Here is a 15,571-nt window from a genome sequence, read left to right on the forward strand (position 1 = left end):
GTGCCAATTTGCGGTTGCTTGACATATTTGGTTTGACTGAAACTGGTGATTTTGGAGTCTGTTTGGATTTTTTGCATGAACAAGATTGAGCTAGCATGGATCAAGAATGCTGATTATGTTTGTTATTGTATTGCTGGAAAATCAAAAACTCCAAGAAAGTGTCCTTGTTAATTCTAAGCAGAATGCTTTGATTGAGGTTTTGGAGTGTGAAATATGTGGCTAGTGTGTAGCTAATCTTGAACAGTTGAAATCAAGCGCACGGACATTTCCAGCTAGTTGTGAGTCTCAACAGATTTGAAGGCTCGAGTATTGTAGAAAGTCAAGATCGACAAACAACTGGTGCGCTCGATTTCAACTGTTTAAGATTCTTCTTGTTGATCCTTAGCCAAATGCTTTTATTAAGGTTTTTGAGAGTGAAATATGTGGCCAGTACATAGCTAACTTGAACAGTTGAAATCAAGCACAGATGTTTCCAGCTAGTTGTGAGTCTCAACACATTTGAAGGCTCAAGTATCGTAGAAAGTCAAGATTGACGAACAGCTAGTGTGCTTAGTTTCAACTGTTTAAGATTCTTCTTCTTGATCCTCAGCCAATTGCTTTTATTGACGTTTTGGAGTGTGAAATACATGGCTAGTGTGTAGCAAACCTTGAACGGTTGAAATCAAGGCCCCCAGTTGTTTCCAGGAAGTTGTGAGTCTCAACACATTTGAAGGCTCGAGTATTGTAGAAAGACAAGATCGACAAACAACTGGTGTACTTGATTTCAACTGTTCAAGATTCTTCTTGTTGATTGTAAGCAGAATGCTTTTATTGAGGTTCGGAGTGTGAAATATGCAGCTAGTGTGTAGCGAATCTTTAATGGTTGAAATCAAGAGCACCGGTCGTTTTTGTCAAGTTGTGAGTTCCAACACATTTGAAGGCTCGAGTATTGCAGAAAGACAGGATCGACAAACAACTGGTGTGCTTGATTTCAACTGTTCTGGTATTCTGTTTGTTTCTGATTTTTGTTACCTAGAACAGAAAACATGAATGGTGAACACTATCTTAATGTTCACTGCCACACATCAAGGAAAGTTCATAATCGTTTAGCAGCTATCAAGAACTGGATGAACATTGTTTAGTCTACTATGGAATTTTGCATACAGTTGCTCTAATTAATAGTTCAATGTTTGTCGATCACTTAATTCTACAGTTTCGATAGAAATCTAGTTTTGAACTCGAGTCACTGAGCGTTTTCCATTGTAGAAGACATTTCTTCCTGTTTTGAGTACATGAAATTGAGTTCCTGTTATTTTCCATGTTTCAACTGCAAATTTATAGGATTCAACCACATAAATTTGAAAGTTCGTGTTGATGCTAGAGGTGTAATAAGCTGAGCCAAACTGAGCCCGGCATAATGACATTAAGCAAAACTCAAGCTCAAGTTTGTTGAGCTGTGAAGTTTTGGACTCAAATTCAAGATAAAAACAACTTACTGGAGTTTGACTCAAAAAATTAATTTAACCCCCTAACGTAAATAAAAACATTATTTAAACTCTATAACTTGTATAATTATCAATTATCTTTCGTATTCATAGTTATAAAGTAAGATTTAGAGGTTTAAATGTAAAATTTAAAACTTTTATAGATTTATTAATATTTTATTTGAATTGAGTTGTGAGTTGGTGAGCTCATTGAACCGCCAACAGTAAGCTTGAGTTCTGCTCGATGATAGTTGAGTTGCCAATGGCTTGACTCTTTATACCTTTAGTTACGTTAATTTACTGGGATTTGTGTATTTGTATTGAATACAAATTATATGACCTTGAAAGTAAGTGTAAATTAGAAAACTATTGTAATTCCTTATCATTACTAATTAGCTCGAATATGGCTTAGCATGACTTTGGTTCAAATCTTAAATACTTAATTTAAGTTTAAATTTATTCAAACTGATCAAAAATATTATCAGAATTTGTTGATAAGATGAATAGTATCATCGATATAATAAATATTATCATAAATAGGAAAAATAATACCACTTGCAAAAATAAATAGTATTGTCAAAATTAAAGTCAGGTCTAACTATCGAATTGAAGATCAAATTTGAATTTGGTATCAAACCAAATCGAATTAACTTTATTTAAATCCAACTCTAATAATGCATTGAACAAAAACTAAAATCTATAAACAAAATACTTCTTTTTTTGGTTAAATTTGATTTTAATCTAAATCAAAACATTTGATTTAATATTTTAGTATTGTTTGTATTAAAAATGATTAAAAAAAACTTTAAACTATATAAAACTCTAGATAATAAATTTTAAAATAAAATAATATTGGGCAGATGATAACATAAGCAAAACCCAAGCCCAATAGGTTATTATTGTCATTTCACAAGACCTAGGTCTTCTTCTTCATTTTCGATATAAACCTCCCTCCTCTCAGTCGCCAATTCACTGGAGTTCTCTTCTTTGGTTTGGGTTTGGGTTTGGGTTTCTGTAGTTAGAATTCTGTTAAATTAAAAGCCAATTTGCAGAGCAAGGGCGTCAGATTAATAATGGCGTGATTTGCATTGAAGGTTGGCAATATCAATCAGCGATTCTCCGTGCCTATCAAATTTAACATCTTGTTTTGATTATGGCCTCGAACAAGTCGCTACATTTTCTCCCGTGTTTTTATTTTCCGATTCTTAATCTGTTTGTTTTCCGAGAAAATACAAATTTCAATATTTTCGCCGGATTATCGGACGACTCCCTAAGTTTTTACAAATTCAATTTGGTCCCATAAGTTTTAAATTATATCGTGATACCCTTTTACCTTGATTTTATTAATGGAAGAGGATTGTGTAAAAATTTACCCTGTAGAATTTGGTATATGCCTTTGAGTTAACAGAATTTCTCTTGTTCATATAAATTACATGATACACATGATTAATACGTGTGAAAAATAATACATGCGTCTTTAGTTGTATAAAAAATTCTTCTTCGATACACCCAAAAAAAAGTGATGATATTGGTGTATGGGTTTAAGTAATTTAAGAAATTTAAAGGGCTTTTAAACTTGGGCTGGATTGGTTTTTAGTAGGCTAAAAGACTTTTTTCCATCAAAGGTTTGGTGCAAATATAATTGCTATCCTGGGTTTTTAAAACTTAAATATTCACTCGTTACTCAATTTCGGTTATAATTTTTCATTACGGTTAAAAATAAAATTATTATTTAATCACTAATATTAAAAAATATACATTTTATATCATTTTTTTTTGTTTAAAAAACTAACAATTTTTTCAAAATTTTGTTTAAAAAAGTTATCATTTTTCTCTTAGGTTTTAGAAAACTAATTTTGCAAACGGTGATTGCTCTTTCCTTTTTAGTGATGTTTCTCCTTCTCTAGCACTCTCTCTCTCAACAGATGAATCTAGACAAAACATTTATTTGGACAATTCGTTATTGTCCAAACAAAGACCAAAGTGATTCTTGAATGAATTATCTTCGTCTAGACAACAACTAATCATTTAAACGAAGACAATTTATCTAGAGGATGTTTCTGTCATCTGAACAAAGGTTTTGTCTGAACGATGTTGTTAGGAGAGAGCAATGTTGGGAGAGAAATAGTCAAAGAGGGAGAGACATTGTCAGAAGGAAGAGAGAGCGACCATCGTTCATTGGAAATTAGATAGATTAGTTTTTTCTAAGGGGAAAATGATAATATTTTAAAACTTAATTTTAAGAAAAAATTATTAGTTTTTCAAACTAATAAACAAAAGTAATATAAACTTTTAGAGTTTAATAGTTAAATAACGATTTTATTTTAAACCTTAACAAAAAAAAATTGCTTTTAGGTGTTTGAATTTTAAAAACTTGAGTGAAAGTTTGTATTTTCACCAAACTTTAGGCGAGAATAATATTTTAACCTTTTTAATGTGGTGTAGCTTGGCCTGTGGGATGGTCAGAAAAATAATTAAAAAATATATAATATTATAGATTGGCATGGCTAATGATGAAAGCATAGGACATTATTTCTTTTTATAAATGGCCTTTAAAATACTTACAGTGTGCCTCCTTTTATTCTAAAATGTTACAGTGAAGCACACGTAAAATTTCTTATGGCGATCTCAAGTCAACTCCATCAAAACCGGAAACAGCTATACTTCTCTATTAAAAATCCAGCTGATCGGAACTGCTGGTGCTTGTTTAGCCCTAGCCATGGCTCTTTCCTCCATTTTTCCCACCCTTTCAGGCAACCCACAAATATAATCCTGAGCAAATTTCCCATCATTCTTAAGCCCCTCGACTTTTTCAATATTCCAAAGACTCTGAAAATGTTTCAAGATATTAATATAATCCGTAATCGTATACACGCCGGTTCGCATCCAAACATTTGTGGCATGATCGAACAAGTGCTCATCCTGACCATCGTACATTGAATCTCCAGGCATGATTAGTCTCATTTTCAACATGTCGGCAAATGCCACCATTGCTTCGTTAGGATCGAGCTCGAAGAGCTTCCCGACAATCCTGCTATAGGCAGTTTCATGGCGCTTCTCATCGGCAGCAATTGTGCCACATACTTGAGCTAGCTTTGAATCTCCATGTTTTAGAGCAAGCTTGGCTGTGTTGCCATGAGCTATACCTGTTGCTCTTTCTTGTATTGATGTGTAAACTGTAAAATGGTAAGGGTTGTCTCCACAGCCAAAATTCTGTCACAAAATAACATGAAAATATTTAAATTGATGGCACAAAAATATTATTAATGGGATATTGAAAGAAATACCATTTTTTGGGCCGGCCTATACAATTTTATCATACTTTTTATACACATAATAATTATATCATAAAAACTTTACAATTCCTAAAATACTCCTGTTATAACCAAAGTTTGAATTCTTACAATGGTACTGTTTATCACCTATTGTACTGTTTACAATAGACGATTTCAACTGTTTATTGTCTATTATATTGTTCATAATAGACTTTTGTATAAAATGTTACTATTTATCACCTATATACTGTTCACAGTTAGACAATTTTTACTATTTATCGTCTACTATACTGTTTACAGTAATCTTTGTATAAAATATTATTGTTCACCGTCTACTGTTATTGTTTATGGTAGACAATTTTTACTGTTTATCTCCTACTGTAGACAATGATAGTTTAAGTATTTAACTAACAAAATGATATAAACGTTTAATAAAAAAAATGTGTGTAAAATTATATAAGCAGGCCAAAAAAGTGGCATTTTTTTCAATATCTCATTATTAATTGAAAAAAAAAAAAGAATTGTTATTTTATTATCTTGTTGGATCACCAAATTAGTAAATTATGAGAGACTAGCCCATGACCTCTCACATTAAAACATACATAATGCCTTCAAATATGTCCTAACAATATTTTTTAATAGAAGAAAGAGATTTTAAAATTTTTTATTACTATTTTCAAATTATTCTTTATTGGGATGAATTTGATCCGAATCGAGTCAAACCAAAGGTCAATTTAAGTTTGGATCAAAACCATAATACTCAACTTAAGCTCATTCAAGCTAGTATATAGTATCAATGAAAGATCGTTAACTAGATGAAAAATATCATTAGATTGACGCATAATATCATTGATAAGATGAGCAATATCACCTAATAAAATAGATCTCAAGTCAAATTGCAAAACTAGAGCTCTAAATCAAAATTGACTCATTTATACTGAATCATAGATTCGATCTAGACACCCATAATTGTAACTAAAAACGTAAAGGCTCATAACATACATGACACAATTTTACATGTAATCAATATTCATCAAATTTAATTTTTTTTCTTTTAATAAAACTATATATACTTATAATAAATACTAATATAATTAATTAATATATTAATAATTATATATTATTATATAATTAAATAATTTTAAATTAAAAATAAAAATACGTCTAATTGCATCACCCATAATTAAAAAATTGTTAAAAAGTTTTTTTGCGTGGATATCTTACCGTTCCTGAAGAAATCATATGGTGAATAGTCCTCTCCACCTGTTGAATATCAACTCTTCCTGAAAGATACAGATACTTATTGAGAAGATCTCCATGGCGATTCTCTTCAGAGCTCCATCCTCTACTCCAAATCGCCCATGGAGTCTCGTCTCTGCCAGTTTCATCACGAAACACATCCATCGTACTCACTCTTGACTGATACATTGGTAGGGCTTCTTCTGTTATCATATTCCCAACTATAGCTACCAAGCAATCGTCAGGTATCTCCTTTGCTCTCTCTCTCAATTCCTTAACTTGTTCGAAAAATCCCTCCGATGGTGAATCTGGTAGAAGGTCTCCAGGCTGCCAGGATTTTTCAACTGGTTTTAGTAGAGGCAAAATGTTGTCTCTTGCCCAACCCTCTATTGATTTGAATAGTTCAGCCTTTTCCGGGGCCATGGAATTGGCATAGGACACCTTCTTCAGGTCTCTTGCCTCTCTAAAATTGGAATTAGTAAAGATAAACAAAAATAGCATGAACAAAAGCTCGAGACGTGATCATAAATCATCATTGTTTTAAGGATTTTATTTGAAAGAAAAAAACCCACGGATTCAACAAACCATCCTGGAATTTTTCGAAAAACATACGCAAAGATAATAATCTTTCAGGATTCAACAAGCTCTTTTTGAAATTTCCAGGGGAGAACCCACAAATGAAATGAAGTTGTTTATAAATCACTAGAAAATAACTTGTTTATAATTAAGCAATGTCGGATTCAAACCTCTTAGAATAACTTCTTTAATAAAATTATATACATAAATAATAAATATAAACAATAACATATTATTATATATCAGATAATTTTGAATTAAAAATAAAACAACAATCAATTATATAGTGACATGTCATTATTTATGCATAAGTTATGTTCATTATTTGTGCATATAATGTTGCTCTAACTTCTTATATATATTTGCATACAACAAGTCTTACAAATAAAAAAATTTATATAAAATTAAAATAAAGCAAAGATGAACTCACTTAGAACCAGAATGGACCAGGGTGGAAGCCATGGAAAACTTGGAAAAGCTTGGACTATTTGTTGCCATTTTTGGAAAAGCGGCGAGTGAAGGAATAGACTGAATGCTACACATGATGAATTGCGTTGAAATAATAATAATATTATTATTGTAATGGGCAAGTTCTTCTTTGCTCTCTTCTCTATTTATGGTTTTGGATTCTTAGATCTTTTACGTAGATGATGATCCAACGGCATAGCGTATTCTTTTTTCTTGTAGTTTATAGGATATGCTAAATTATTATTTAAATTGATCTAAACGTTAAATATTTGAGTTCAACCACCAACTATCTTGGTTCCAAAAGTAGGTGAGATTATCAATAGTAGATTTCAGTGGAATTAGATGTTTTTTTTGGATTTCTTGTTGGAAACATTTAACAGGTGGATTCAATACAAGCTGCGGTATATAGCTTTAGCTTGATAGTTCAAATTAAAATTAACTTGTTTGTTCATTTGATGATATTATTTATCTTGCTGACGGTAATATTGTTTACATCATCCAATAGCCCTTTGATGACACAATGCATCAGTTCAAACGAGCTCGAATTAGATATTATGAATTCAATTCAAGCCCGAACTGATCCTAAGCTTGACTCAATTCAGATGAATGCACCTCTAATCACATTGATACAAGTTTTAAGTTAATTTAAACCTAACATTACTATTTAATTCTAACAATACAAAAAAGAATTAATGCATAAAGTGATATGTCATTTACTAATGACTGATATATCATCATATTATTCAGTGATATAATTATTTATTTTATCTCTAAAATGTCTCACCTACAACATATTGGTGATGCATTCTTCAAATAATACTAATGTCTTATCATTTAGTTCATAGGAAAACAACAACACTTTAAGGTATTGAATTATAACTTTTTGTATTAAAGGAACTAAATTTCTTTTTATTGAAAATGTTGAACTTTTAAAAAAAAAATTCTTATTGAAATAAACAAACTTTCATATTTTCCTATATCTTTTTAAAGGCACGAAATTAATTACTTTGCTTTCAAAACAAACAATTCGACGGGGGTTCTTGGTTTGAGAAATATTTTATTATCAAAATTAGAGGATTACCTTGAAGATAGATTACCTTAAGGATTACTGAGTAAAAATTATAACTATATTTGATAAAATTTGATAAAACTAAGTAGATATAAATAATTAGTGTGTTTGATTATGGGTAATAAAATAATATTATTATATCATTTTACTTAAATACTCTTGGATATAATTATTCTAAAATATTTTTTTATATTATTTGTTATATTAATTGAAAATAAGTTTATTTTTGTTCTAAAAAAATTAATAAATAAAAATATAATTATAATAAATTGAAAATTGTCTTGGTAATATTTTAATATCTAAGGTAGAAGTGACAATTAGATTATTTTTTATATTACATGTCATATTATCTTTGATAATAGAACATTACCAGAATATTTTATTACTTATAAATTAAACAAAGTAATGTAAATAATAAAAGATAAATTATTAAAGTAATCCCTAAATGTGTTTATTTAATACCTTCAATAGGAAATATTGAAAGTTTGATCCCTTTTATATAAAATAAGAAAGTTCAATAGGTGATTGATACTTTAACACAACTTTGTAATATCACATGTACATGTGTAACATCAATCATATGACACATAACATATAATGTCATATTCATAACATAAAACGACTTAGCAAAACAATTATTTTGAGCAACATCTATTAAGACTTGTAGCATAGAATAACTCCTCGAAATAATTCTTTTAAACATGATAGATAACATCATTTAAGATTGGCAACATAGAATGTCATACTAGTAACAGAAAATAACTCTTTGAAACAATTCTTTCAAGCACAGTAAATAAATCCCTTAAGACTTGTAACATAGAATGACTTCTCGAAACAATTCTATCGAGCACAATAAATAACATCTTTTAAGACTTACAGCATAAAAGGTCACACTAGTAACATAGAAGGGCAATAAATAACAATACTTTAAACTGACAATATAGAATGTCACACTTGTAATAGAGAATAACTTTTCAAAACAATTCTTTTAAGTATAGTAAATAACATCTTTTAAAACTTGCAGTGAAGAATGTCCCACTCATAACATAGAATGAGTCCTCAAAACAATTTTTTCGAGCATGGTAAATAATATCCCCTAAAACTTGCAACATGAAAGGTTACACTCGTAAAATTGAAGGGCTCTTCAAAATAATCTTTTTAAGCACAGTAAATAACACCCTTTAAAACTAGCAACATAGAATGTTATACTCTTAACATAGAACGGCTTCTCGAAACAATTTTTTTGAGCAAAGTAAATAACATTGCTTAAAACTAACGTCATAAAATGTCACACTCATAACATAGAACAACTCCTTGAAACAATTTTCTCAAGCAAAGTAAATGCATTGTAAAATTATCATTTGCCCCTTGGAATGGATATGCTTTTGGAAATGATCATATTCTTTTACCTTAAGTCCGGATGCCCTTGGTAATATACACAAGATCACCAAAGATATACTGAAATTGACTATGAATTTGGACTAAACAAGATTAACTTAAAATGAATGCCAAATTTTATTTTTAATGCCTAGCATTTAGCATTTCAGAATGATGATTCGAAGAATATGAAAGCAACAAACTACAAGAAAACAAATTCCACCTGTAATTGCATCATTCTAGTATGATTTTAATCATAATTTTAAGTATAATCGATGCAATTATGAATTTGGAACTAGTTAGAGTAAGGATTAAAGTTTTGATTTTTTTAATTGAAGATAATAGGGGTGGATTCGAATTGAGTCAAACTTGAATTAAGTTAGCCGAGTTTAGTTTGACTTAAAAGAGTTGAGGTTGAAGCTTATACTCGAGCTCAATGGGTTTCTCTCAAATCAATTTGAATTTAATTTAGTTTTAAGGGAATCAAGTTTGAATTCAACTACAATACCCAACCAAGCTCAAGCTGAGCTCGACTAGGTATTGTAGCTGAATCAAGATTAATTGAAACGATATCATTTTAATGTGTATTAATCAAAATAATATTGTCTTAGCTTATTCAAATTCACTTTTTTCAACTCGACAATAGTTGAGCTGCCAATGGCTCGACTATTTATACCTTTGGTTATGTTAATTTACTAGGACTTTGTGTACTCGTTTTGGATATAAATTATATGACACTGAAAGTAAGTGTAAAATTAGAAAATTGTTGTAATTCTTTATTATTACTAATTAGCCCGAATATGGGTAAGCATGACTTCGGTTCAAATCTTAAATGCTCAATTTGAGTTTAAGTTTGATCAAACTGGTTAGCATGACTTCGGTTCAAATCGAAAATTATTGATAAGATGAATAGTATCATCGACATAATAAATAGTACCATAAATAGGAAAAAAAATACCATTTGCAAAATAAATAATGTCATCGAAGTTGAAATTAGGTCTATCTATCGAATTAAAGCTCAAATTTGAGTTTGACAAAAACTAAAATCTATAAACGAAATACTCTTTTTTGGTTAAATTTAATTTTAATCTTAAATCAAAACATTTGATTGAATATTTTAGTATTGTTTGTATTAAAAATGATTAAAAAAACTTTAAACTATATAAAACTCTAGATAATAAATTTTAAAATAAAATAATATTGGGCAGATGATAACATAAGCAAAACCCAAGCCCAATAGGTCATTATTGTCATTTCACAAGACCTAGGTCTTCTTCTTCATTTTCTATATAAACCTCCCTATTCGCAGTCGCCGACTCACTGGAGTTCTCTTCTTTGGTTTGGGTTTGGGTTTTTGTAGTTAGAATTCTGTTGAATTAAAAGCCAATTTGCAGAGCAAGGGCGTCAGATTAATAATGGCGTAATTTGCATTGAAGGTTGGCAATATCAATCAGCGATTCTCCGTGCCTATCAAATTTAACATCTTGTTTTGATTATGGCCTCGAACAAGTCGCTACATTTTCTCCCGTGTTTTTATTTTCCGATTCTTAATCTGTTTGTTTTCCGAGAAAATACAAATTTGATTATTTTTGCCGGATTATGGGACGACTCCCTAACAATTTGGTCCCATAAGTTTTAAAATTATATCGTGATACCCTTTTACCTTAATTTTATTAATGGAAGAGGATTGCGTAAAAATTTACCCTTTAGAATTTGGTATATGCCTTTGAGCTAACAGAATTTCTCTTGTTCATATAAATTACATGATATATGATACATGAATAATACATGTGAAAAATAATATATGCATCTTTAGTTGTATAAAAAATTCTTCTTCGATACACAAAAAAAAAGTAATGATATTGGCGTATTTGAGCAATTTAAGAATTTTAAAGGGCTCTTGAACTTGGGCTGGATTGGTTTTTAATAGGCCGAAGGACTTATTTAGATCCAAGGTTTGGTGTAAATACAAACTTTCACTTGTAGGGTTTTTAAAACTCAAACATTCACTCGTTATTTAACTTCGGTTATAATTTTTCATTACGGTAAGGATAAAATTGTTATTTAATCAGTAATATTAAAAAATATAAACTTTTATATAATGTTTTCTCTTGATTTAGAAAACTAACAGTTTTTTCAAAATTTAGTTTAAAAAAGTTATCATTTTTCTCTTAGATTTTGGAAAAGTAATTCGAAGTATGGTGGTTGCTCTCTCCCTCCGACAATGTCTCTCCCTCTCTGACTCTCTCTCCAAATTATACGAAACATTTATTTAGATGATTCATCATCATCCAAACAAAGATGAACGAATCATCTTTGTTTGGACAATGAGTAATTGTTTAAACGATATCTTTGCCCTCTAAACAAAAGTTTCGTTTGTACGATGTTGTCAGGAGATAGCGTCATTAGGAGAGAAATCATCAGAGAGGAAGAGACATCATCAAAAGAAGCGACCATCATTCATCGAAAATTAGCCAAATTAATTTTTTCAAACCTTAAGATAAAATGGTAACATTTTAAAATTTAATCTTGAGAGAAAATTGTTAGTTTTCCAAACCAAAAGTGAAAATGATATAAACTTTTAAGATTTAATGATAAAATTAATATTTTACCTTTAACCGTAACAAACAATTTAAACAAAAATTAAATGATAGATAGGTATTTAAATTTTAAATCGTTGTGAGTAGAAGTTTGTATTTGCACCAAACTTGAGTTGAGAATAAGCCTTTTTAATATTGTGTAGCTCGGCTTGTGGGGTGGTCAGAAAAATAATTAAAAAATAAAAATATATATAATATTATAGATTGGCATGCCTAATCCTAAAAGTATAGGATATTATTTCTTTTCGTAAATGGCATTTAAAATTGTTACGATTGCCTCCTTTTATTCTAAAATGTGACAATGAAGCACACGTAAAATTTATTATGGCGATCTCAAGTCAACTCCATCAAAGCCGGGATACAGCTATACTTCTCTATTAAAAATCCAGCTAATTGGAACTGCTGGTGCTTGTTTAGCCCTAGCCATGGCTCTTTCCTCCATTTTTCCCACCCTTTCAGGCAACCCACAAATATAATCTTGGGCAAATTTCCCATCACTCTTAAGCCCCTCAAGTTTTCCGATATTCCAAAGACTCTGAAAATGTTTCAAGATATTAATATAATCCGTAATCGTGTACACGCCCGTTCGCATCCAAACATTTGTGGCATGATTGAACAAGTTCTCATCTTGACCATCGTACATTGAATCTCCAGGCATGATTATTCTCATTTTCAACATGTCAGCAAATGCCACCATTGCTTCGTTAGGATCGAGCTCGAAGAGCTTCCCGACAATCCTGCTATAGGCGGTTTCATGGCGCTTCTCATCGGCAGCAATTGTGCCACATACTTGAGCTAGCTTTGAGTCTCCATGTTTTAGAGCAAGCTTGGCTGTGTTGCCATGAGCTATACCAGTTCCTCTTTCTTGTATTGATGTGTAAACTGTAAAATGGTAAGGGTTGTCTCCAAAGCCAAAATTCTGCCACAAAATAATATGAAAATATTTAAATTGATGGTACAAAAATATTATTAATGAGATATTAACAATTATAAACATAACAATTATACCATAAAAGTTTTACAGTTTCTAAATTACTCCTGTTATGGCCAAAGTTTGATTTCATACGATATTGCCTATTGCAGACAATGGTAGTTTAGGTGTTTAACTAACAAAGTGATATAAATATTTAATAAAAAGAATGTGTGGTAAAATTGTATAGACAAATAAAAAAGTAGTATTTTTTTCAATATCCTATTATTAATTGAAAAAGAAAAATAGAATTGTCATTTTGTTATCTTGTCGGATCACCAAATTAGTAAATCTTGAGAGACTAGCCCACGATCTCTCCCTTTAATACAGACGTAACACCTTCAAATACATCTATAACTATATTTTTTAATAGAAGAAAGAGATTTTAATATTTTAAAAATTATTACTATTTTTAAATTATTCCTTATTGGGGTTAATTTGATCCAAATCATGTTAAACCAGAGGTCGATTTGTATTCAAATCGAAACCATAATACTCAACTTAAACTCAAGTTCATTCAAGCTACTGCACAATATCAATGAAGGGTCATTAACTAGATGAATAACATCATTAGATTGGTGCACAATATCATGAGTAGAATGAACAATATCGCCCGGTAAAGTAGATCTCAAACCAAATTATTGAACTAAAGCTCCAACTTGAAATTGACTGATTCATGCTAAACCATAGATGCGATCTAGGCACCATAATTGTAACTGAAAATCATAAAGGCTCATAACATGCATGACACAATTTTAGGCGTAATTAATATTCACCAACTTTGTATACTTATAATAAATATTAATATAACTAATTAATGTATTAATAATTATGTATCATTGTATAATTAAATAATTTTAAATTAAAAATAAAATCACATCTAACCGCATTCTCTGTAATTGAAAAATTGCGAAAAGGTATTTTCGGATAGATATCTTACTGTTCCTGAAGAAATCATATAGTGGATAGTCCTCTCCACCTGTTGAATATCAACTCTTCCTGAAAGATACAGATACTTATTGAGAAGATCTCCATGGCGATTCTCTTCAGAGCTCCATCCTCTACTCCAAATCGCCCACGGAGTCTCATCCCTGCCGGTTTCATCACGATATACATCTGCCGTACTCACTCTTGACTGATACATTGGCAGGGCTTCTTCTGTTATCATATTCCCAACTATAGCTACCAAGTAATCGTCTGGAATCTCCTTTGCTCTCTCTCTCAATTCCTTAACTTGTTCGAAAAATCCCTCCGACGCCGAATCCGGTAGAAGGTCTCCAGGCTGCCAGGATTTTTCAACTGGTTTTAGTAGAGGCAAAATGTTGTCTCTTGCCCAACCCTCTATTGATTTGAATAGTTCAGCCTTTTCCGGGGCCATGGAATTGGCATAGGACACCTTCTTCAGGTCTCTTGCCTCTCTAAAATTGGAATTTTAATTAGTCAAGATAAAATAAACAAAAATAGCTGAACAAAAGCTCGAGACGCGATTATAAATCGTCATTGTTTTAAGGATTTTATTTAGAAAAAAAAAAAAAAAAACCCACGGATTCAACAAACCATCCTGGAATTTTTCAAAAAACATACGCAAAGAAAATAATCTTTCAGGATTCAATAAGCTCTTTTTGAAATTTCCAGGGGAGAACCCACAAATGAAATGAAATTGTTTATAAATCACTAGAAAAAAACTTATTTATAATTAAGCAATGTCGAATTTGAACCTTTCAGAGTAACTTCTTTAATAAAACTATATACACAAATAATAAATATAAACAATAACATGTTATTATATATCAGATAATTTTGAATTAGAGATAAAACTACAATCAATTATATGGTGATATGTCATTGTTTTTGCATAAGTTAGTGTTCATTATTTGTGCATATAATGCTGCTCTAACTTCTTATATATATTTGCATGCAACAAGTCTTACAAATAAAAAAATTTATATAAAATTAAAATAAAGCAAAGATGAACTCACTTAGAACCAGAATGGACCAGGGTGGAAGCCATGGAAAACTTGGAAAAGCTTGGACTATTTGTTGCCATTTTTGGAAAAGCGGCGAGTGATGGAATAGACTGAATGCTACACATGATGAATTGCGTAGAAATAATAATATTATTATTATTGTAAAGGGCAAGTTCTTCTTTGCTCTCTTCTCTATTTATGGTTTTGGATTCTTAGATCTTTTACGTGGATGATGATCCAACGGCATAGCGTATTCTTTTTTCTTGTAGTTTATAGGATATGCTAAATTGTTATTTAAATTGATCTAAACGTTAAATATTTGAGTTCAACCACCAACTATCTTGGTTCCAAAAGTAGGTGAGATTATCAATAGTAGATTTCAGTGGAATTAGATGTTTTTTTTGGATTTCTTGTTGGAAACATTTAACAGGTGGATTCAATACAAGCTGCGGTATATAACTTTAGCTTGATAGTTCAAATTAAGATTAACTCATCTGTCTATTTGATGATATTATTTATCTTGCTGACGAAAATAAAATTTATATCATCCAATAGCCCTTTAATGAC

General features: G+C 30.6%; 2 protein-coding genes and 2 non-coding genes across 5 annotated transcripts; 2 read left to right on the forward strand and 2 right to left on the reverse strand.

Annotated features, from left to right (window-relative positions):
• Positions 1-2,514: 2,514 nt before the first annotated feature.
• On the forward strand, positions 2,515-2,641 carry LOC123222236. Its single transcript, XR_006503559.1, has one exon. It is a non-coding gene; the product is annotated as a small nucleolar RNA snoR86 (small nucleolar RNA).
• Positions 2,642-3,974: 1,333 nt separating this feature from the next.
• Positions 3,975-7,159, reverse strand: LOC123220356 (stearoyl-[acyl-carrier-protein] 9-desaturase 1, chloroplastic-like). Of its 2 annotated transcripts, none has more exons than XM_044642552.1 (3): positions 6,984-7,159; positions 5,963-6,440; positions 3,975-4,676 (listed from the first exon to the last, which is right to left on the reverse strand). In XM_044642552.1, exons 1-3 carry the CDS (start codon positions 7,094-7,096, stop codon positions 4,122-4,124), a joined length of 1,146 nt encoding a protein of 381 aa, XP_044498487.1. In that variant the 5' UTR covers positions 7,097-7,159; the 3' UTR covers positions 3,975-4,121. The 2 variants fall into 2 exon arrangements, with proteins under 2 accessions (XP_044498487.1, XP_044498488.1); XM_044642553.1 differs by lacking the exon at positions 6,984-7,159 and adding an exon at positions 6,590-6,731.
• Positions 7,160-10,860: 3,701 nt separating this feature from the next.
• LOC123222235 lies at positions 10,861-10,987 on the forward strand. Its single transcript, XR_006503558.1, has one exon. It is a non-coding gene; the product is annotated as a small nucleolar RNA snoR86 (small nucleolar RNA).
• A 1,322-nt stretch (positions 10,988-12,309) lies between these two features.
• On the reverse strand, positions 12,310-15,172 carry LOC123220173 (stearoyl-[acyl-carrier-protein] 9-desaturase, chloroplastic-like). Its single transcript, XM_044642212.1, has 3 exons — positions 15,017-15,172; positions 13,978-14,455; positions 12,310-12,986 (listed from the first exon to the last, which is right to left on the reverse strand). The coding sequence occupies exons 1-3, from the start codon at positions 15,127-15,129 to the stop codon at positions 12,432-12,434; spliced, it is 1,146 nt and encodes a 381-aa protein (XP_044498147.1). The 5' UTR covers positions 15,130-15,172; the 3' UTR covers positions 12,310-12,431.
• Positions 15,173-15,571: the final 399 nt, after the last annotated feature.

This window comes from Mangifera indica, chromosome 7 (genome assembly GCF_011075055.1).
Source record: "Mangifera indica cultivar Alphonso chromosome 7, CATAS_Mindica_2.1, whole genome shotgun sequence".
Taxonomy (NCBI): Eukaryota; Viridiplantae; Streptophyta; class Magnoliopsida; order Sapindales; family Anacardiaceae; genus Mangifera; species Mangifera indica.